The sequence below is a fragment of the Sciurus vulgaris genome (genome assembly GCF_902686455.1).
Source record: "Sciurus vulgaris genome assembly, chromosome: 10".
NCBI lineage: Eukaryota > Metazoa > Chordata > Mammalia > Rodentia > Sciuridae > Sciurus > Sciurus vulgaris.
Window position 1 is genome coordinate 127,786,746 of NC_136470.1, and position 23,220 is coordinate 127,809,965.

General features: G+C 58.9%; 1 protein-coding gene across 2 annotated transcripts in view; it reads left to right on the plus strand.

The window, feature by feature from the left end:
- SPSB4 (splA/ryanodine receptor domain and SOCS box containing 4) overlaps positions 1-21,833 on the plus strand; it is a 68,176-nt gene extending 46,343 nt beyond the window's left edge. For both annotated transcript variants that reach the window (XM_079100388.1, XM_079100387.1), the window contains exon 3: positions 20,535-21,833. In XM_079100388.1, coding sequence (XP_078956514.1) covers positions 20,535-20,662 — 128 coding nt within the window. In that variant the 3' untranslated portion in view covers positions 20,663-21,833. The remainder of the gene's footprint in view (positions 1-20,534) is intronic.
- Positions 21,834-23,220: the final 1,387 nt, after the last annotated feature.

Sequence of the window (23,220 nt, forward strand, 5' to 3'; positions counted from 1 at the left end):
GCAGATTCCCCATGGGCTCCCTGTTGGGCACACTGTGGGCAGCCGGGTCCGCCGGAGGGAACACCACGTGGGAACAGCTCTCCTGTCTGGTGCCCTCAGCTGCGCATAAGCCATCCGAGAGGGGACCGGAAAAGACTTGGGGCGTCCGCAGCTCCTTTCCACCCTCCTCAGCTCACCCGACTGGCCCTCGGCCTCCCGCCCCACAGAGCAGAGACGCAGGTGGAGCGCGTGTATTGAGGTCACCGGCAGGCGCATCAGCTGGGGTCCCCTGCCTGCCCGCCTGGGCACAGGAGGGACACGGCCACCACACCAAGAACTCCCAAAGCCCCGCCGCTCAGCAGAGAGGCCTGAGCCGGTCCCCAACCCCAGCGCCAGAGTGACTTGGTTTTCTAACCCCAAATCCTCCAAAACGGATGCCTCTGTACTTGGGCAGATGGTCCTCAGACCCGGGCGTCAGAAAAACTCCCAACTCCCACCGAAAGATCCAACTAAATGTAGAGGGGTCGCTAAAGGAGACTGGATCAGAAAACCTCACCCATGTCGAAAAAGCTCTTTCCCTGACAGGTTCAAATAAATGAGGTGTCGTCAAAATCAATGATCTTAAATAATAAGGCCCCCCAACCCAGAAGTTCTGCTTAATGATCTTAACGAGGGGTGCCGGCCGTGAGTGCCCTGTGTGTGTGGATGGGAAGGGTCCCTGGGGGTCAGAATCACAGGGGAAGGTCCTCATGCAGGGACAGGGCAGGAGTGGACTGTGGACAGTGGCAGGGGAGACAGCAGGGGTGAAGGCTGCAGGGACAGTTCCTGGGGCCGGGTAGAAAGTGCGTTTGGCAGAAGTTTGTGGGTGGGTTCCTTGAGGAGCCTGCTGAGGCCAGACTGTGACCCGGACCCGCTGCAGACCCCTCCTGAGTGGCTGCCCCCCGACCAGAAGCTTCTCTGAGGCCCCCAGGCAGCCCCCAAGGACCCCTCTTGCATCTCAGGCCTGCTGTTGTTGGGCAGCTTGGCTCTGGACATCTGTGGAGGAGACGGCCTGGCAGGGCAGCGAGGCTGCCAGGCCCGGTGGCCTGCTGCAGGTGGCCGGTGCCCGGCCAGCGGTGGTGTCTGCGGATCCCGCGGCCCAGACCCGGGCAGGGCCCGCGGGACATCCTGGGAGCCAGCGCAGGCCGCCCGGCCGCCCCTCACAAGCGAGCCTTTGTGGCCCCGGTTTACGAAACCCGCCAAGTATTTTCCCCGTGGCTTTATGAGGTGCGAGCGCTGCCCGTCCAGGCTGGGAAAATAAAGCCTCACAGAACCCGCGCCGCTGGAGTCAAGCGGCTCCAGGGGAACCAAGGCGCCTTTTTAGGTGGACTTCTGTGCCCCTGGCCAGGCCTGGGGGAGGGGCAGGCGCAGGACCCGCTCTGGAAGGGGCGTGGCGCCGTCCAAGCCATCTGCGGATTGACAGCCCAGGGGATGGGTCCCTGCGCCTGCGCGGCCAGACCCCGGCGAGTCCCTTGGGGCGCCACCTCCAGGCCGCCAGGGCCCGCTTGGGCCGCGTCACCCCTGAAAAGCCTGAGTGGTGACGTTTCTGTGAACTTGGGCGCAAGGCAGGGCAGACCTTGGGGGTTCAGAACTGAGATGCGTGGTGGGGAGGGGATGTCCCGCGCTGAGGCTGAAAGGCAACCAAAACACACAGTGCGTCAGCGGCCGCCCCCAGACATGGTGATTCCTGGCCTCCCAGTGAGTTCCCACATCCCCACAAAGCCCCCTTTCTTCCTGCCCATGGCCTACGATTTCATTGGTAGACGGGCTTCCCTTTTATCTCCAGCCATAGCTGTCATTTATTGAGCACTTGCTGTGCTATGCCAAGTGTTTCTCGAGGTACCTCGTTCATTCATTCAGCCAGGATTTATTGAGCACCTAGTATATGCTAACCCTGAGGACACGATGAACTTCTCCTTCACGACAGCCCTGTTCAGGGTGGTATTGAGCCTGTTGTTGCAGATGGGTAATTGGAGGCCAAAGAGGAATGACTTGTCAAAAACACAGCTAATAACTGGCAGAGTTGGGTTTCAACACCAGGCCAGTCTGACTTCAGTCTTGTCACTAGTTGGCAAGGTTAGAAGAGGCAAGAAGAGACCATGTATGTAACCCTGATTATAATCTTTGAAGTTATCGGCTAATTGATCATAGTTCTATGTGCTAATGACCTTTGGGAATAAAATAAAGATACATTTTCATTAAAGCAAATCCATGAAGGTCAGTGTTCCACGCTTCAGGAGGTGACTCTATGTCGCCACCTGGTGGCTTTGCTTGTGCATAGCATGAAATACGAATCCCTAGAGCAAAGACAACTGGACATCAGCCGCTGGCGGGTGGAAGGGACTCCGAGTTGGAAGTGAGACCCGGGGTCCTAGTCGCTGTGCTCTGGACGGGCCTCGGCAGCTCTGAGTCAGCACTTCAGCCCCCTGAGCCGCAGGTGCTTGGTTGTGCAGCCCCCGTTTGACCCGGTCTTCCTGGAAACTCCTTCCCTCACAGTTCCTCTCGGTGGTGCGTTGAACCTAAGGAACATGCTGGGGTGGGTTTTGAGGCACCAGAAGGGGAAGTGGTGTTGGGTAAGGAGGACTTTCCAGAACTCTCAGACCCTTCCATAAAAGCTGCACCTTCTCTTCCAAGTGTGCGCCTTGGCCCGGTCTCCGGTGGCCCGGTGCAGCCCACGCTGGGTTCTCTCTCTCCCCCTTGGAGATCATCTCTGGCTCCAGTCTGCTTAGGTCACTGCTCACCCTGTGCCGTTCTTCACCAGAGCAGAGATCCTCCACCACACAGTAGGTGTCTCCCTTAGGATTGTCTGTGATCCTAGTCCAAGAAGTCAAGCTCAAGGTCTGGAATGGGCTAGCACGTGGGGTGGTTTATTAGTGGTATTCTTTTGTAAGGAGCAGAAAACCTGACCCAGACTGCCCTAGGTCAATACAGGGCACGAGTGTGTTCTGATTCCCCAAGAGTCTTGGGGCAGATCTTGCTCCTGGGGCAGCAGCAGTGCCAGGATCTGGCTGTTCCCTCTCCACTTCTCGCTCTTCTTTCCTTCTGTTAGTGAGGTGTCTTCTGGGGCTTTAGGCCCTCATACCCTCAACCTCCATGCAATCACACGCTGTATTTTTGCATGATCCCCAGATGCCCCACCCACGGAGTGCCTTCCTGGGTCTGTCCTCCATACATCTCTTACAGGCCCCCTGGTTGGTATCAAAGACCCAAAATGACTTAAAGGACCTTCTGGGGCCACCACGTGTGCCCTCCTACCTATCCATCAGGAACCAGATGGTCTGAACCAGCACTGCCCCCGGCAAGTCTTGGGATGCATTTTGATTGGCCCTGCTTGGTTCACACGCCCACCCCTGAACCAATTCCTGTGGCCACTGGATTAGAGTTTGCTGATTAGCTCAGCCCTGGAGCAGAGGCGGGGCGTGTCGGTCTCCAGAACAGACTCCCCGAGGGGATCTGCAGATGTATCTCTACAGGAGAGATGCCAGGATGCCCGAGGCCAGCCCGTCAGAAGCCCATGAGTGACTAAGGGAGGGTTAGCAGGGGAAGGGCATCACGATTCCTCTTTCACATAGACCAGAGTGAAACCCAAGGCTGCCCTGGACGTGTCCCTCCACTCACCGGAAATGCTCCTTCAGGAGCAGTGAGGGGGCTGGGCGCGACCTGAACCCTGGCCCCCCCACACTGCCGTCCATCAGTCGGGACAGTGGGGGCGGAGACACATGTCAGGGCTGACCTCCACTCAGGCCTGGAGGCCTTCTGGGTTCCCCGAGGAAGTGCATCTTACATGTGGATGTCACCCTGTCATCCTGGAACCAGTGGGACATCCCCACCTCCCCTCTCCTGGTCTCTGAGGTTCCTGTGGAGATTTCCGTTTGTCCGTCTTCAGTGGCTTCTCTCACTTCTTCCTTGCTTGGGCTAATATTTAAATATTAGGTAGAGGTCCAAGTGGCAAGGCCTTAGAGATTCTGGTCTAAGCCTCCCATGCCGTGGATGGGGACCAGCAAGGGTCAGGGTCTTGTTGAGGCCACACAGCAGAGCTCAGGACCCTCTGCATAGCAGCTCCTGCCCCTGGGTTTCCACAGGATTCCCAAGTACCCAGGTGACACCTTTCCCTGAGCAAGCCACAAGATCCGTCTCCACAGCCGCGCAGACCCACGGAGCTGGCGCGCAGTGTCAGCCCATCTGCTGAGAGGCCCCTGGCTGAGGGCTCCCTCCCTAGCCAAGCACTCTGCTCAAGCTACGGTTAAAAAGTACCTTGCCCAGCGTTCAAATGAGGCCAAGGGGGGTGCGGTTTGAGGCAGGGTCTCCATGACCAGTAAGGGTCTCCCCGGGGTAGATGCCCTGTGGGTGTGATCCCTCAGGCAGAGGCCTGTGCCGAGCAGCACTCCTGCCCCCAGCAGCCCCTAGCTGATGGGGGCAGCCGCCAGATACTGGTGGTCCAGCAAGCTGAGCCTTAGGAAGGGGCTCTGGGGGTGGCGGGGTGCGGGGGGAGAAGATGGCAGGCGCATGACCCAGGCACGGCACTGGGCAGGCAGGCCCAGAGCGGGCGTTGGAGCTGAGGTTTAAAGTGGCCATTACATGAGGCTACAGGGCTTGTCAGGGGAGGGGACCGCTGAGCAGAGGCTCCTCCCTCGCCCTCCTCTCCCTCCTCCCTGGGTGCTTCCTCCCACCTCTGCCTCAGGCTTTAAAACACACAGCAGAGTTCAGGACCTGACCGGAAGTTCAAGATGCACGCAAGAGAGCCAGTGGTCATCAAAGAGACCAGGTGGTCATCAAAGAGACCAGTTCGTGAAGGGGGCCCCACGGGTCCAATGGACATTTATGTACTCCTTAAAACTGGGGTCTTTTGGCCCCCAGAATATATTTTAAATCTAGATTTTCTCTCTTGAGATACACGTGTATGGTTTGATTAAAACCTGACAGTGATAAGTCTCCCCCCGTCCCTGTCCCCAGCACCCTCCCCAGAGGCCACCAAGGCCACAGACAGGCAGCAGCCCCGGCCCCATGGGCACCTGCTTCCTGTTCTCCTGCACCATGGAGGTGACTCAGCACAGGACGGCTCTGCCTCCTCCTTGCCAGTGCCAGGAGCTCGATGGCGGGGCTCAGAGACCTCGTCCTGCAGCTCCTCGGTGGCCGTGGAAGAGACTGTGTCGTCTTACAGTAGAAGGTCCAGAGAAGGTGGCAGCAGGCCCAGGTCGCCAGCTGGCCTGTTCAGGGACCAAGCCAGGACTCAGATCTCCACCTCTCGTACCCACCCTGGGACAGCCACGCCCACCTCCTCGCCTCAGGGTCCTCAAGTAGAGACCATGGGTCGAAACAGGTGATGACGAGCTGCCATTTTTTGCAGCCATGACCGGAAGCAGGCTAATGCACCGGGCAGCCCTCCGTGTGTGATCTCAGCCTTCCGCAGTAGCCTCATCCCTGTTCGCCCCTCCTCCTCTGCCTCGACCTCCCTCCTCTGCCTCGGCAGCCCCATCCTGGGCCCAGTGACTGGTCACTATGGCAACAAAGGCCTTCCGTCAGAACTGGGCCTTCCAGGTATTTTATTTTGAGTCCCAATGAAGCGAGGCAGGCTGAAGGCCAGGAGCAGGCAGGGAGGTGTGCTTTATGGCCTGGGAGAGAGCCCAGGTGCTATTTATAGCTCCTAATCCGTGTTGCTAAGTGGGGTCTAATGCAAGTCCCCTGGCAACCGCGCATCTTCACCAGGGAGGCCTCGCACCCGCCATCTGTCGGCCTGAAGGGGAGTCTGCGCCTCCTCTGGGCTCAGCAGCTGTCAGCAGCGTACCTGGCCCCTTATTGCTCCAGCACTAGTGGCCCTTTGCAGCCGGCCTTGGGAAATATGTATCGTTCCGCAGCTGCCACTTCCTTTAGGACTCCGGAGTCCTCAGGAGGCTGACCGTTCCCAAAAAGGGGCTGGATTCGTCCTGAAACTCCTACCAGCTCTCCCCAGATTCCCTGTCGCAGTCAGAGGGATGCACATGACAATACATAAGTACACATCCTTATTTTTGTACACACTTAGAAAATTCTTCCCACTAATACCTCATGGTTAACACACAGTTTCACTAATTAAAACAGCAAGTTAGCCATTACCCCCGTTTCTTACAGTTGGGGAAGTTGATGCTGCGAATGGGAGAATCAAAGACATCCATTGCCAATGAACGTCAGAGAACTTTATTGTTCCATCTCCATCAGTCTCTGCACAACTTGTCTTATAGAGAAGGAACCTGTATCAGTCAGGCTAGGCCAGGTCTTGCTGCAGTAACAGACGCCTCCAAATCTCACTGACTTCAAAGCCTGGTTTTCTCCCTCTTTGTGTGCCCTTTGCTGGTTAGCTGGAGGATCTGTTCCTCCAGCTTTGTACCCTCACTTCAGGTCCAGGGCTGGAGGAGCAGCCCCTAAGGGTCACTAATGGAAAAAGAGAAGGAGGCAAAACTTGCTAACTGGCTTTGAAAGCTTCCAGCCGGCAGTGACACACTCTGACTGACACTTCATGGCCACATCTAACTTCAGTGAGTAGAGAAGCATAAACTCGTCGTGTCCCTGGAGGGCAAGAGCTGAGAACAATCTTAATGACTTCCACAGAACCAGGTGGTCTCGAGGTGAAGTTCTTTGGGATCTCATAGTTCCTAAGGGGCAGAGCAGGGATTTGAACTCTTCGGCTCTTTCCCTGGGAAACCTGCTTTTTCCCGTGTGCAGAGTGGCTATAGACATGGTTCCTAAAGTCAGGTCTCTGGTTTGGATTCCTATCCCCGGTGTGTGGGAGCCATGACCCTAGTTAGGCAAGTCACTGAACCTCTCAGAGTCACACTTACCCGTAAAATGAAGATACTAGCTCCGGACTCTGTTCTGAAAACCACAATTTTATTCCTAAGTTTGGGGCCAACTCATTTGACAGCAAGACTCAACCTGAACTGGTGTGAGGTTATTTATAGTAATTCCTCGGTTCACTCTGTGAATATTCATAGGTTTCACTGGAGAAACATTAATGTGTTTGCAGGCACTGCCCCAGCCGCGGGGGATGTTATGCAGTGCACAGCATAAGCAACCTCATTTCTCAACCCTGAACTTGATTTGTTTGGAAAAGGGACAAGGGACCTGTAGCGCCTCCCTGGGAGGTGAGGGGATTAGGAGAGATGGTGTGTCAAAAATCCTGAGCACAGAGCCAGGTGTGCCATGAGTGCTTGCTACCTAGTTGTTCCCGGCCCCCAGGTTGGACTGACCAGGCAGGCACTGTGACTGTCTACCATGTAATGCTAAACTCCCCGCAAGGAGAGCGTGGGAACGCTCTGGTCTGCCAGAGCAGCAGTCAGCGGCTCCCTGAGTGTCCTGGGTATTCTGTCGTAGGACGCGGCGGTTCTTTAGGGCGTCATTAATCCTTGAGTGTGTTTTTGGAACGATTCACTCAGACAGCAAATGGGGTGTCTGTGAAGGTCCTTGGAGAAGACAAAGCGCCCTGTCCGCATGAGCACTGCATTCTCACATTTATTATACTTAAACCCAAAGAGCGAGCCCTTTCCACCGGCGAGTCTGCGGTTTGTCACATCATTAGCTTCCAGAACGCGGCTCCTTGGAAGACCTCAGAGCCCCGCCCCACCGTGGGAGCCGAGGTCGCCCACCGGAGCAGCTTCCCTCTGTCTGCCTAACGGCTCCGGCTTTGTTACCCTGTCACTGGGCAAAAGGGGTCCACGCCTCGGAAGGGAGACCAGCTTCCCCGGGGGGAACGCACGGCCCAGAGTGGCCAGGGTGGCCCAGAGGTGGGCTGGGACTGCCGGTGACCTTGACCGCTGTCCCGCTCCAGGCGCCACAGGCAGGTCGCGACCTCCCTGGGACGCCCCGTCCTCTTCCCCTCTTCTGTGAGGGAAGGGATGAGGGCCTGTTGCCGGTGCCTGGGCGGCGGGCCCTCTCGAGAAGCTGGCTGTCCTGGGCGTTTTGTCCTGAGTTGCGGCTGAGCTGGTGCTGGGCCTGCTGTCGCTCACCCCAGGGGCCTGCGTGGTCTTCCCTCCGCCTTCCAGGCCACCCGTCAGTGACCCCACCCGGGTCTCAGGGGTGCCAGAACTGCTCCCCGGGTCCCCAGAGTGGCCGAGGAGGGCATTCCTCGCTGCAGAACCCCGTGGGAGGGCGGGCACAGGGGAGGGTACGCTGAAGGCCAGCAAGGGTCACCACTCCTGGGCTGGGGACCACTGCTGTTACCCAGGGTCAAGAGAGCCTCAGTCCACGTTCCTCTGGGGAACTGGTTCTGCCACCACCTGAAATAAGGTACTCTGCCTTTTTCCGATTCACACATGCAAAAAGAAAAAAAAAGTTCATTTTCTTTGTCTTTTTTCTCTGCTGGTAATTTTTGTCCATAAACCTCTGATGTCTGCTTTCCCGTCTGAAGTAAAATAAGAAATAAGAGGACTGGGTTCACAGAACAGGTGTAGGCATTCCGATGTTCCGGGCGTTGAACAGTGTCCCGTGAGGCACGGAACCAGAGCCCAAGGACTCCGCGCAGTCTGGGTGACCCTGGGAATCTCGTGCCCTCTCTGTTCCTGAGTCTCCTCCTCTGCAGTGAGGGCCACAGTGGCCCGGCCCTCGCGCCTCTGCGAGGACTGAAGGAACTATGGTCGGCGAGGTGCTTGGCACAGACACCTGCACAAGGAGAACCGGGCCAGCCGCAGGATCGGTGGTGGCGGTATCGCCGCTAGTCTGGTGACCCTGCCGCGCCCCCTAACACCCAGGTGGTCTGCGGTCAACAGTCGCTAACGCTCACCTGACTCACTGCTTGCCAGGAAGAGTGGGTGTCTTGAGCTTAGAGTCCACAGGGAGACACCACAGAGAGACAAGAGGGGTTCCCGTGCTGTGCGGTGCTGTCACCTGGTTACCACAGAGCTGGACCTGCTCCCCACAGAGGAGAGCCATAAACTCCCGGCTCCCCACATCACTCGGCACCTGGGGCAGGGCTGGCCGCCGGGGATTGGGCATGGCGGTGCCAACATCCAATAAGGATGTTGGATGAGCTTCGCTGTGCAGCAGAGCCACGGTGTCAGCTCAGGGCTGCCTGGGTCATGCCAAACCCAGTGCCACATACAGAATCGGCATGTCTAGCCTTTTCGGAGGAGCAGGAAATCTGGCGACCCCCGCCCGCGCCCCTGCCAGGAGCCGAGTGAGGGTCCCGTGCGTGCTTTGGGTCTGCCTGGGCCCCGCCACTCCCACTGCCCCTTGGCCATTGCCGCAGCTGGCACTTGCTCCCCAGCCTTCACTGAGGCTACCTGCCGGCCGCATGCTTGGCGTCTGCAGCCTCTGGTCTCAGACGCAACCGTGTTTGTGCCACTTGAGCTGGCTTTCATTCCTGCGCCGGCCACTGACTTTCAAACAGTTGCTAAAACAAAGAATCCCAAGAAGTGGAAGTAGCCAGCGTGGCTACATCTGCCAGCTGTGGTTCTGCATCATGGCTGTTCCCACACTGGAGATATTTATTCGCAGACCTCATCGCCCCCCACGCTTTAGTGGACCTGGTTTTCCTCTTCTGGAGCTCGCCCACAAACGCTGGTTCCTCTCCAGTCTAACTGCATCCTTTGACCAAAGGAGAGAGGAGGGAGCTGGGTGGGAAAAGCAGGTGGAGACTGTCCAAAAATTCAGGTACTCATCAGTTTTGCTTTACTTAATAAAAACAAGCTTCTGCCATCTCCTCTGGGCCTCTTTCTGAGCTCACACTTGGAAAGGTCAAATAAACACAGTAAATCCAGAGAAGGCCTTCATATTAAGCCCTGGGGATCACACCGATCAGCAGGAGGCCAGCGTGCGACATTTCCCAATGGGAAGGAAGCCCGCCTGACTTTGGCTGTCTGCTGGACAACCCAAGTCAGCGGTGCCAGCTGGCTTCAGTGGTTGTGGGGAGCAGAGCCCAGGCTGCTTCAGGAAGGGGGCTCAAGGTGGTGGTTCAGATGGTCGGGCCCAGGGGTTGGGAGGAAGACCCCCTCCCAGAGTCCAAATCCCAGGTAGCAACTGGACCCATGAGTAACTGTCCTCACTCAGCAAGATCCTGTACTCTGTCTGGGCCACTCAGGCTCACACCTGTGGCTGGTGCCAGGGGTCCCCCTCCAGTCCCTTTAGGGGTCTCCACTGCACAGGAAACCAGGAGCACCCCCACGTGGAGCAGGGCCGAGGGGCAGGGGCAGGGACCACTGAGACTGGCTCGCAGAACCCATGGGGCTGCTGGAAAGGTTCCCCTTGTGATGACTGCCCCTCACCCCCACCCTGCCGTCTCCAGAGGAGCTGGCAGCAGAGAGTGCCTCCTAACCACACTGCCCGAGCCCCAAGCCGATTTTCCTCACTCCACTGTGGCCTTGAGCCAGTGACTTAACCTCTCTGTGTATCTGTTGCCTCCAGTAACTAGGCATCCATAATGGTGGTTGTGAGGACCAAATGCGTGAGACATATGAAGTGCTTGGAACAGCTCGTGACATGGCAGCGCTAAGTCCTTGCTACAATTGTCCATATTATTACCATTGCCGAAAGTTCAGCTGAAGAGTCCAGTGAGAGCTCCCACGTGGACGCTGGGGATATGCTGGCCCTCAATTTCCTCCCCAGTGGTTCTGCTTCTGTTGAGAAGCCACAAAGGAAGGTCCTGGAAAGTAGAACCGACTGGTGGGTGGGGCTGGAGCGGGTCCCGGAGCTGGACATCCCCGCTGCGCTGCGGCTGCGCGCCACGCCCAGAACCCCGGTTGGAATCACCTGTGGTGGCAGCACAGAGGCGTCCTGGCTGGCGTCTGGTCCTCGGTCTCTACACTTGCTGCCTCTTTTCCCACTTTGTCCCCAAGGACACTACCTGCTCTGTCACTGGCTGATTGTCCGCCAAGGCCAGGGCCTTTGCCGGGCACCTTGCCCTGCCCCTCACCAGCTTCCCAGTGCTCCCCGTTTCCCAGAGGAAGCAGCACACCCTGAAAAGCCAGAGCTCGACTCCGGGTCTGGGCTGGCTCCTGTCCCGGCGTTCCTGATCCCAGGAGGGGTCGAGGCCAGGCAGGCCAGGGCGACTCCGTGATTCCCCACTGCGACACTCAGTTAGCTGGAGATGGCTCCTTCCTAGCTTTCCCTTCACTCTCGCGCTCTCTCCCTCCTGATGCACAGGACTGGGTTGAATTTGACCCCGAGTCACCAGACCCGGTCGCCCTTGGTCCAGGCGGCCTGCTTTCTAATTGGCTTGTTTTTTATCTACCCCTTTGTAGCGGAGGGAGCGTCTCTGAATGCCCTGCAGCCCCTCTGCGCCCCTCCCCTGCACTGGCTTCCTTTTCTTTGCTCTATTTCTTCCAGGGGTTCCGCCTAGTGCGCCTCAGCAACGCACTAGGCGCCTGGCGTTCTCAGCTGACCCGATTCATAGACTCTTGCACCAGCCCCACCCAGGTGCATTGCTAGAGGCACACCCTGCTGCCCCTTGCTCCTCGTTCTTTGGAAGGGGTCCACCTGGGGATTGGAGCCCCTTCCCTAAGGACCCTGGCCCGTCCTGGGCGGATCCAGCGCCAGCTTGTCTGCACGCACTATCTGTCCCCGCCTGGGCCCGCGGGGATGTGTTTCTTTCAGTATCTGCAGGGACAGCCATGGTTCCAGGGCTGCAGTGGCACAGGAAACAGGAGGCTGGGGAGATCCTTGTGCAGGGTGCCTGCCTGCCCAGTGCCACCCCTGCTCCACACTCCCCAGGTGACAGGGCTGTCCTTGTCCAAGGCCAGGGTGTCCAGCCATCATGCAGCTCCCTGGGGGCAGCTTCAAGTTGAATTCAATTGGATTTGGGGTGATTTTTGCAGCTGAGCAGGAGCATCCCTCTGCCAGACGTGGAGCTGCCCAGCCTGTTATTCATTCTGTGCTGGGGACCCTGATGGAGGGATCTTCTGCTTAGGGCAGAATGAAAGGACTACTTTTTTTTTTTAATTCATTGCCTGCCTTAGAGGAGCTGGGCTGTCCTCTGTAGAGACGGAGCCTCACTTTAGCTGCCCGCTTTCCCCCAGACTCTAGGCTTCGATTGATGACGCAGCCACGGTATCTGCAGCAGAGTGCTAAGGGCTGGGAGCCCACTGCCCACGGGACACGGACACCATCACAGGAAGAGGGTTCCACAGCAGTCCAGGGTGGCCCAGGACTGGGGAAGGCTCGGGGTAGGAAGACCCTATTTCCCAAACCCCAAAGCAGGACAAAGAGTTCTGGCAGCTGGGCAGAATATTTCAAACTGGGTTCATCCCCCAAATCCTGGGGTTCAGTCCCCTGTGGTGATGAGAGAAGCCGATGGCCCTTGCCGGGGAGGTGCCATGGGGTGACAGTATAGGGAAGGCAGGGAGACCCGGGGTTGCTCTTCGTGTTGGAGTCAGGAAGACAGACAAGAACCGAGACCACACCCAGAGGGTCAGAAATTGGAAGGACTCAGAGGGTCTGACTTAGGGGCAGAGGAAGGACACTAGGAATGTGTCTGAAGGTCTTGGTGTGGCCCAAGGACAGGGGTCCCTTGGATGAAAGAGGGGACTCCGTTCCACTCACAGCATAGCGGGGTGTCTGTAAGGCAACCCCATGGACCGGGCCTGTGGACCAGCATATCAGAATCACTGGGGGCCTATCAAAATGCTGGCTCTGGTGCAGTAGGGCTGGGTGGGGCCCAGTATCCTGCATCTCAGGGTCCCAGGCGGGGCCAGTGCTGCTGGCCCACTGACCACTGGGCAGGGTTGATGAGCATCCCAGTCCAGAGCTGGGCAGAGAATGGGTCCACCTTGTATAAGAGCAGGAGCTCAGAAGATGTGGAACTGGGGGACGTCCACCTGAGAGGCGATCGGGAGAGACTGCTTCTCCGGAACCTCAGGGCATTGCAGCGGGATCTGGTGGGCCTCCAAACTGTGGGCCTCTTCAGGGAGGTCAGTGCAGGGCCTCTGAGTGTGAAAGGAGGACACTTAAGACCCTGTGAAGCAGCAATACGGGGTCAGCCGAGGGTGCCACTGCTGGGCAGATGTCCTGGCAGCTGTCTGGGAAGGAGTGTGGCCTCTGCACGAGGTGGCTGTGGCGGTCTTGGGAGCAGTGCCGTTGGGAGGCGTTCCTGGAAGACCCCCGCCTTGGTGCCCTCCTTGCTGCGTTTGTTTATTTCTGGCGAGGGCTTGACAGAAGCGACTCCATCTTGGTTCTGACAGTGTCCACTGGCACATCAGGTCACTTCTCTGATCAGAGTGAAACTAGAAGAGGAGAGTCTACAAAGGTGCCTGTGCAGAATACCCTCCTTTCAAGAACCGAGCATTCTAACTTCCACAGGGCGTCTTTGGTGAACACCTGAACAAAACTGCATTTTTCTTTCTTTTTCTCCTCAAGTGACTTGTCAGGCGAGTTTCCTCCTTCTCTGCTTCTCCCTCGCGCATCCACAGGAGAGTGTCGCCAAGAAGGCCGAGAAGGGGGCTCTGGTTCCTTCCTCGCCACCCACCAATGCACCCCAAGATGGGGGAGGGGTCTCCAGGGTTTGCTGTGAGAAAATGAGCCAGCCTGTGTTAGAACTGACCAGATGCGTAGAGAGGGTGGTTCCGTGGCCTCAGACAGGAGGGAGCACCTCAGAGAGGGGAGGACTCTTGCAGGGCTCCGGGTGGAGCAGGGCCTCCAACCCTGACCCCTGAGCCCAGATCACCTCTGCCTCCACCTCCCTGCCTCCCTTTGCCTGAGAAGTGGCCTTCATCTGGTGGCCCAGGTACCAGCCAAATCATTCCCAAAGCCCAGACTCAATCCTGAGGAGAGAACAGGGCAGCTCTCAGAATGGAAGCCTCCCCTTCAAGTCCAGGTCCACAGACACAGAAGCCCCAAACGCCCGCAGGCCCGTCCTCCCTGCCCGTGCTTTCCTTCAATCCCCAGCCCCTCAAGGGCACACCCCTGAAGACCTAATATGCTTCCCCTCAGTCCCACCTCCTAAAGGTGCCACCACCACCCATGGCACCATCAGCTGGGAACCAGGCCTTCAGCACATGGCTTTCGGGGGACATTAAAAGTCCAGCCATAGCAGCAAGTTAGTAAGCAAAAGCTTGGTGAATGTGTGCGTTGCTGTGGTCTGAACCTCCGTGTCCCCTCCCAAATTCAAGAAGTGGGGCCCTGGGACGGTCAGGTGCCCTTACAGAAGGACTCGTGGGAAGTAGCTGGCCACCTTTGCTCCTCCACCTTCTGCCATGTGAGGATGAGCAACGAAGGGCCTCCTGGGAGGCAGAGACCAGGCCTCCACCCGAGGTGAACCTGCTGGCCCCTTGATGGCGAACTTCCAGCCTCCAGAACTATTGTTGTTCATAAATTACCGAGTCTCATGTACTTTGTTAGAGCATCACAAACGGGCTAGTTGAGCAGTTGGACCTGATTTTATCCCCAGTGTCTACAAAGGCATTGGGCCTCTAGAATCCCTCCAGACCCTCTGGAGAGGCCCTAACTGAAATAGGGATGTTCTCCATGCTCGATTCCCCATCTGCAAAACGGGTCTTTAAAGACGTCGAGGAATGTCCGGTTTGCAGCTGAGCCGGCTTTGGCCTTGTGTGGGGCAAGCCTGAGCTCAGCTGCTCTTCCACTTCGGCTCCGAGCCAGGCGAGGCGAGGCCGGGATGGGACTCCACCCTGCTCACACGCACAGACTCTCCAGCCATGTCCCCTTGGAGACTGGGAAGGCCGGGCGGGGGCTGAGGCCACAGACCAGCAGGAGAACCCCGTCCCCAGCACCAGCTAGGCGGGGTTGGTCAGCGCTCCTCTGGCTCCAGCAGGACTGGGTTGTGCAGCAGAGCCAGTGGAGGACGGGCAGCCCCTGCCGTGCTGGGATCCCGGCCAGGAAGGCGGAGAGCGCCTGGGACAGGAGGCCCCAGGTGAGGCGCGGGGTAGCCGAGCCCTCGTGCCCCCGACAGGGTCATGAACGGCGGCTGAGTGGGTCTCACCTGGTGGAGCTGAGCAAGGCCTCTGGGCAGCCGGCCTCGCCTGGGGTAATAAGGGCAGGTCAGGGCCAGCCTGGGCCTGGGCCACCGCACCCTGCCCCGCCCGTGCCCACCTGGCCCACTGGACGCTCCAGGGTCAGTGCTGGGGTCTCCCGGGCCTCACTTGCCTAAATGTCCTCTTCACCTGGGCTGCTTCTGTCAGACCTGATCTGACCGGGTACAGCCAAAGCCAGGGCCAAACGTGGTTCCGTCCTGCCAAACGTCACCTGCGGAAAGGCACCCGAGCTGTCACGCCAGGCTGTTTGCCCCTCGGGCTGGAGAAGGAGGGCGAGGCCGCTCCGCGTGAGGCCAGCTGGGAGCTGGGCTCCTGCTGCTCTGCCGCCTTCCGCTCAGCTGCCCAACAGTCTCAGGGAGCGAGGCCACATCCGTCCTGAGGGGCACTCAGCGTGGGAGAGGGTCCCCCAGGGTGATGATCAGGATGGGACCTGGGCGATGACAGTCATCCTGCCAAGCACTCGTCACTGGGGACGGCAGGTGTGGTGGACAGGGGTCCAGGAGGCCAGGCCAGCCAGCGCCCTGGCCACTGAGCCCAGAAGTTAGAAGATGGCGGCAGCCAGGAGCAAGGAGGGGACCGAGCCAAGTGGGGGTGCCACAGAGGTGACTTGTCACAAGCAGACGGCAGGTGCAGAGCTGTGAGCGAGGCTGGGCAAGGAGGTCAGGCCCAGGAAAGGCGGAAGGGCAGTGGTCTCCTGGGAGAGGAGCGGGCTCAGTGACCGCAGAGGTGGAGAGAGACTCGGAGCAGCCGGGTGGGGATCCCCGTGTGCGCGGTGGCCGCTCCCGAGCACGGAGGAAGGAAGATGGGTGGGGAAGATGGGGCGGGTAGAGGCAGGGAGGCCCGAGAGCCGGGCCTTGGCACTGTGATGGCCCCTGTAGTGACAGCTGTCAGTGACAGTGAAGGACGTTCTCCCCGCCTCCGGATCTCAGGGAGCCTCGCGCCACTCCATCGCCCTCTGTGCCCAGCGGCCCCTTTCCTCTCCTCCCCTGGAAGTGTGCTCCATGGGTGGCTTGGCCTCCTTTTCCATTTTGCTGGGGCTCCTCAAGGAGGAGCGTTCAGACCAGGCGAGTGGTGGCTTTTCAGAGCCACTGAGCCCATGGGGACAAGCGGCCTCCGTGTGCTCCCCAGCAGCGAGGCTCTCCTCCGCCTGCGGGACTGGGAGTCTTCGGGTTCCGAGACAGGGAGCTGGTGGGCGGGCTAGACCCTCAGGTTCTTCCTCTAAGTTGAGGTGCCTTTCCTTGCCCATCAGTAGCTGCCACCTCTGCCGTGGAGGTTTGCACACGCTCCCTTTGCACACGCTCCGTTGAGCCTCTGCTGGACCTCCACACGGACCTCCACACGGAGCGTGTCCTCCACAAAGGCTGCCCACCTCAAACAGAGCTGGTTCAGCCTTCGGCTGGGGCCGAGACCGGAACATGGGTGTCCCGGCGTTGGGGTACCGTTCCTCGGGATCCCCGTGTCTGCCCTGTGAGCCTCGAGCCTCCCTGGGCTCCCAGAGTGTGCGCCGTGCCCACCCTGGTGCACAGGCTCCGGGTTCCCTGCCGGTCGCTCCACTATCCTGTACCACCTGCTTCCTGCCTCCCTGGACCCACCCAGCCGTCAGCCTGCCCAGCGCCCTTCCTTTTCCTAGCGGTCTCGCACATGCGCCCTTCCGGGTCATTCCGGAGAGAGGACAGGTGCGGGGCCCAGGCTTCCCCGGCTGAGCGGAGCACCCCGGCGGCTTTCTCGAGCTCGTGGCGCTGGGTTGGTGCCACGGCGTGGCTCTGTCGGGCTGGACCCATAGTCCGCTCTGCTGGAGGAACAGCGCAGCTCGTCAAGGGACGGCTCTCACTTTCCAAATGCTCTCTGGAGGTGAGCAGAGTCTCTGCTGGCCACGACAGGGCCAGCTGGACCAGGGACACCAGATTTTAGAAATAGCATCATTGCAGATAATGATACACTTGTCCATTTGCATGATTAACCAAGTGGATGGACATCAGGCCCAGAGGACAGAGGAGCCATCGCCAGGGGAGGAAGTGCAATGTTGATTTGAGTCCTGCAGGACGGAGGCCTACTCCTGGCAGGAAGTACAGGGAAGGGCGTTCTAGGCAAAAGGAGCAGCATGATGGGGGGCCCAGAGGCTCGGGAGCAACTCTGACTCTTCAGGTAGGAAACCACAGTCTGTGGCTAAGAGAAGAACACCGTTTCTGGTACGCAGTGTTTGGGTGCTGGCCTGAAAACATAGAGACAGTGCCCAGGTTTTCCCATCTGCTATTGTCTAAACTTACCGCAGAGGAATTTCACAGCTTGACCTTAAAAGGGTTGATCTGTTTCCAAGATATAAACGTGGGAGTGAGGGCAGCAGACTGCCTCACATCTCAGTGTCCCCACTGCAGGCAGAAGGCTTCAGGGGGTCCGGGACGGATTGGGCCTGTGCCGAGATCCCCGCTTCCGTCACCAACCTGGACATCACAGCCACAGGATGTCTGGCCCATTTTGTGGATGGTAGAACAGAGTCCTTGGAAGTCCCGACCCAGGGCGTGCGCGGGGTCAGTGGTGGCAGATGGAGGAAACCTGGGGTCACGAGGGACCTGTGACGTGAAGGCCGCGATGTTCGCACAGGACCGACCGACCGGCTGGGCCGTCCTCAGAGAGCAGAGCGCCGGCTCCTCAGGACCAGGCCCCCAGCGTTCTCGGGACGCAGTGAGGACGTCACGGTCCTTTTTAAGGCCCTTCTAGGACCGATGGCCTGAGTGACAGCGGTGTGACAGTGGCGGGTGGGGGTGTCGCCGTCCCATCTCACAGACGAGGACGTGGCCCACCAGAGCGGGGCGGAAGCAGATTCCCAGCCCACGGATGTCGCTGCCAGGCGCTCACGCACCCACCAGGGCAAGGCCTGTTAGGCCCCGCTGCCCCCAGGGACCCTGCCCCGAGCCGCGGGCGGGAGCCTCCTCCCTCCACGGACGTGGGGGTCCCGGGGCTCCCCCTGGTCTCACAGGCCCCGCCAGGCTGGCTGGTGTCCCGGCAGGTGAGGACGCGCAGGTCACATCTGCATCCCGCCAGGAGGGACAGCAGACCTGCCGCCGCTGACCTGGCACTGTCCTGTGATTCAGGACAGGTGGGCCGCGGAGGGCTGGGGAGTGGCCAGAGCTGGACGGTGAGAGGCTGGAGTCGGCACAGTCTGCCAGGAGCCCAGGAGGCGGGTGACCCACCCTCCTCCATTCTCGCCTCCAGGCCTCCTTCTGTAATTGCCTGGCATGCCAAGTGCAGGCTGTGTGGCTCTGGACAAGCCTCCCGACCTCTCTGAGCCTGCCTGTTTCCTCCTCTTTAAAGCAGGAAATGAACGAGTCACATTAACCTCGGAGGGTTGTTTTGAAACTTCCGTTAGATGAACCCAGCATAGCAATGGGGACAGAACAGGTGCTCAATAAATGCAATTAAGAAATAACACAAGTTACAGCTTCCAATTGTCTGGGTTCTACTCCTGGCTGTGGATCCTTAGTGGCTCCCTCTCTGTTTCTGCTTCATCCTTCTTAAAATTGGAATAATAGTTCCTGCCCCAAGGGTTATGTGATGAGTTTGATACATACGTGTGCGTGAGTTGATACAAATAGGAGCTTTGTGAAGTGCCTGGTCATGTGATAAGCTTTCAGTAAAGGCAGCTACAAGTATTTTTCCTCCCTCATGTTGCCTGGTAAGAAGTAGCTGCTCATTAAATAAGTACTTGCTGGTTTTCTTATTTCCCCAAAATCCAGCGGCACAGGCAGCAGACAAGACGGCAGGACCCGGGTCAGAGGATGGCAGGGGCCCACAGGGGCTTGATTGGCAGGGGGCGTTGCAGAATCTGGACTGGAGCCAGGTGGGGAGACAGGGGACCACTGTGTTGCTGGAGGAGAGATGGGGATGGTCCCACTGAGGGGTCAAGTGTGGGCCTAGGCACTGACCCTGTGGCTGGGGTGAGCAGTGGGCCCATGGGTCTGAAAAGAGGGCATGACCAGGTCCCCTGACTAATCTCATTTCATATGAGGAGCAAAAGAAGATAAGGCTGGGCATGGTGGTGATTACAGGCCTGTAATCCTGGCCCCTCAGGAGGCTGAGGCAGGAGGATCGAAAGTTCAAGGCCAGCCTCAACAATTGAGGCCCCCAGCAACTAAGCGAGACCCTGTCTCAAAAAATAAAAAGGACTGTGGACGCGGCTCAACGGTAGAGCGTCACTGGGTTTAACTCCCAGTACTGCAAAATGAAAGAAAAAGGATACGCAAGTGGCAAGTGTTGGAAGCCTCTGGGACTCAGGTGCTGGGCTCCAGTCAGGGAGAGCTGGACACGGGCTAGACATAGCCGCCTGCGTGGCTTCTGTGGCTGTGCCAGGTCCCACCTCAGTCCTGATGGCTCCGCTGGGACCTCTGCAGCTCTCGTAAATGACAGTCGCTGTGAACAGGCCCTGGACCACCTTCCTGCCCCTGCTGGTGTCATTCCTAGAGCGACTCTTGTGTCTGTATTCACTGCTTACTGTGCACTCCTCCCTAGAGAGCTTTGCAATATCACTTACTCTGTTACCAAAGCTGTTAACACGCAGGTTCAGGCCTCCTGCAGTTTCTTGGGGGTCAGGGAACGAGGCCGTGGAAGCCGCAGGAGATGCAGGTGCCTGGACCCCCTTCCCTCCCTGTCCAGCCAGTCCCTGCTGTTCAGCACCAGCCCTGCCCCACAGCCTCCCAGCCTGCCCTGTTCTCTGCCCACAACACCTTCCACCTCCACCTGCTCCAAACTCCTATCCACCCTTCAAAACCCCATTCAGATGTCCTTTCTTTGAAATTTCCAGCAGAAATTGCCTCCATACAGGAACTGCCCAGTTTCTGCCCTGTGCATTAGGAATTATCGCGTATATGGCCCTCTATTAAAATCACTCACCTATTTAAATCCCAGACCCCGAGCCCACCCTCGCTTGGGGGCAGCCCTGTCTCAGTCATCGCTCCATCCCAGGCCAATCAGAGGGCCCGAGAGAGCAAGAGCTGAGTTCGGTTTGGGCCGTGACCCTCAGCTTGGTTAACTGCCCTCTGTCCAGAGGTTCCATGGCTTCTGGATTTGAATGTACTCATTTTTCCAGAACTAGTTATTGGAGGAAAATGAGAAGATGCACAGGCAGCTATAGGGGAGATTTGTCTTTTTTATTTATTTATTTATTTATTTTTAATTTTTGAGACGGGTTCTCGGGTGATGCCCCTGCCGGTCCTCCGAGCAGCTGGGCCTCAGGTGTGCCCCGTGGCCCACAGCCCACCAGCTTCTAAGAGGCAGCCCGGCTCAGGACCCACCCAGGGCTTTTTTTGCTCCTGGCCTGCGCTTTCATGAAACTGCTCGTCCCCGCTGGGTGGGCCGTCTTATCTTTCCTTTCTTTCTCCTTTTTTTTTTTTTTTTTTTTTTTCTTTTCTTTTATTTAGTGTCACTAGCCATCCCGTTGCACTGATGCCACCGTTCTCTATTCTACCGGCCCGGGTTGGCGTTGGGTCCACAGGAGCCAGCCTCCAGCTGTGGGCCGGCGGGCGGGCGGAGCAGGAGCGAGGCCGGGACACTGACCTCTCCCTCTCGTTGCAGCCGAGCCCTTGCCGCTCATGGACCTGTGCCGGAGATCCGTGCGCGCCGCCCTGGGCCGCCAGCGCCTGCAGGACATCGGCTCCCTGCCGCTGCCGCAGTCGCTCAAGAACTACCTGCAGTACCAGTGACCCAGCGCGGGCCGCCCGACCGGCCGTCAGTCACCCGGCCCGCAGGAGGGGTCTCCCCGGTTCCCAGGACACCCACCTCTGAGGGCCAGGACCTGACGGCTCTGGAAGCGAGATGCCCGTTGCCCACGGGATCTGCTGCCCGGGAACAGCTCCCACCGGACACGGCCCTGGAAGCGGCTGGGCCGGCCACGGCCTGGACACCAGGACACGGCCCGGTGTTGGTCGCGGGCCGCTTCCTTGTTCAAGAGAATGAATGAACCCTTCGGCCAGGAGACTTGTGCTGTGTCCCCTGCGGACAGCGCCCGGGAAACCGGCCAATGCTGGGAGCGAATTGCTCCCAGCGATGAAGGATGAAGGTAGCCATTGCCCACAGCCCCCCGGCCTGCTTCTGGCCAGGGTAGCAGGACTGTCACCCCATGTTAGGACTTGATGCCACCTCGAGATGCTGTTCCCCAGGGATGCCCAACAGCAGAGTGGACAGAGCCATGTTTAGACACCTCCTGCTTACCTCTGGGCTGTCCACCCACCCTGTCCACCCTCCTTCCCGCCAGGCGCAGCTCCCGGCTCCCCAGCCCCTCTGTTCAGGGAAGATGCTTCTGATTCGCGCAGGGACAGTTCATCCTGGCTGATGATGATGATTTAAGTTGTGTTTGCATTTGAGAAGGGGAATGTGGCGAGAAACGGTCCTTAGCCTACAGGTGCTACGGGGACAGGCATTGTGACACTCAAGTCTGATGCAGTCCTGGCTGAGCAGCCCTCCCAGAGCCCCTAGCGCCTCTGGGCAGCCGGCCGTGCAGGGTGCAGCCTGGCTGTCACAAAGCCGTCTGCGAGCGGATTATTTTTTCACTTTAGGAGATTCCACAAGTTGTTTCCTGTTTCAAATGTGTGTGTGACATGCTGTTTATTTATCCACCTGGGCCCCCGGGGACAGCCTTGCCACCGGAGGGTGGACGCGAGAGTGTCCTGCTCTCCACCCGCCGGAGCCTGGTGCCCCCCGCAGAGCCCGGGCTGCTGCTGCTGCCGCCCCCGTCCAGCATCTCTGGTGTGTTTCGGATGCTCTGCACCCAGACTCCTTCGCAACTGGAAGTCGTCACAGCAGTGGGACACCAGAGCCCCAGTCGGCACTGCCTCCCCCGTGTTAATGTGAACTTGACCCATGAATGAGGAGCGTTTCTAAATAAAGTCTTCCGTTCATGATCCCTTCCAGCTGTTCCGTGCTCTCTGGGGAGGGGCAGGAGAGCGTCTTCCATCTCTGGCTGCTATGTCCCTCAGTCCCACAGAGCCAGGAGGAGAAGCTGCTCCAGAGCCCCTGGTCTCTACTGGTGAACGATCCCCGCTGCACCCGGACCCCAGCGAGTCCAGGCCAGCCCCAGAAGAGAGGGCCCGGGGGTCCTCACCACGCTGGCCATGATGGTAGGGAACCAGCTCAGCCTCCTCAGCCCAGGAGTCTTGGGGACTCAGGGCAAAGCTGCAGGCCACCTGGGGAGCTGGAGGTGGGACTGGATGTGACCCAGGTAAATGTACATCCTCACCAAGGAGCCGAGCAGTTGCTGAAGGGTGACCGTGAGGCAGGACCAGGCTCAGCAGTTTAGGAGTCAAGGTCAGGCTGGATCCAAGGTCAGGCCTGAGCTGGGATTGGGCAAGAGTCAGGGTCAAGACTGGCTCAGCATGTGCTCAGTAATTCCAACCAGGAACTAGCACAGGGCAGCCTCCAGGAGCCGTGCTGGAGCCAATGGATCCACCCCCAGGACGACATTCACAGTGCAGCCTCGGAGGGCGAGGAGCTCGACCCTGGGTGGAGGGTGGAGAAGGGCTTCCTGGAGGAAGAGGCACTTTCCAGACTGCTATTTAAAGGGATGACACCGCTTCTGAGTCCCCGTGGAAAGAACCAGACCTGTGGCACCTGCCCGGGGGGCGGTATTCTCAGGTCTGCCTTCAGGCTGGCTTGGCCTGGGGTAGCTGGCAGGAGGAGCTCCGGCAGAGGCAGAGCCTCCGTCTTTGAGGTCAGGAAGCCTGGATTGGAGTCCAGGTGACCTTGGTAGGTCGCTGTCTCCTCTGCATAGAGGGCTGGGCCAGGTGGCCGGTGGCTGAGGCCCCTTCCTATCCTCCTCACACAGGGACCCATCTCGACACCTCTTTCCAACCTGCGCGCGGTAGACTCAATTCTATTTCTAGCTCTGTTGGTGCCGCTTCCCTCACCCCCTGTCTGCATCCCCTTTACCCACTACAGGATCTGACTTGGATCTGCCCTCATCCAGGAAGCCCTGCCTGACTAGCCAGCACTCCCGCCTGCTCCGGGCAGTCAGCTCCTGCCCCCCCGCCAGGATGCCTCTGCCAGGTCCCAGGCCTGTCCTGAGCACTTGAGCTGGAGCCCCTCTCTGCCCTGTGGCTTCCTCTGCCCAGCAAACCCAGTGCCTCAGGAGAGCAGGGCCCTTCCCTGGGCCAGACACAGGGGCTCAGCAGGGCTCAGCAAGGCCTGCGAGCCGGAGGAGTGAGTGGAAATGCCCTGCTGCTGGGGTGGCCTGGGACACGGCCAGGGAAGGCCCAGGAGGGGCAGG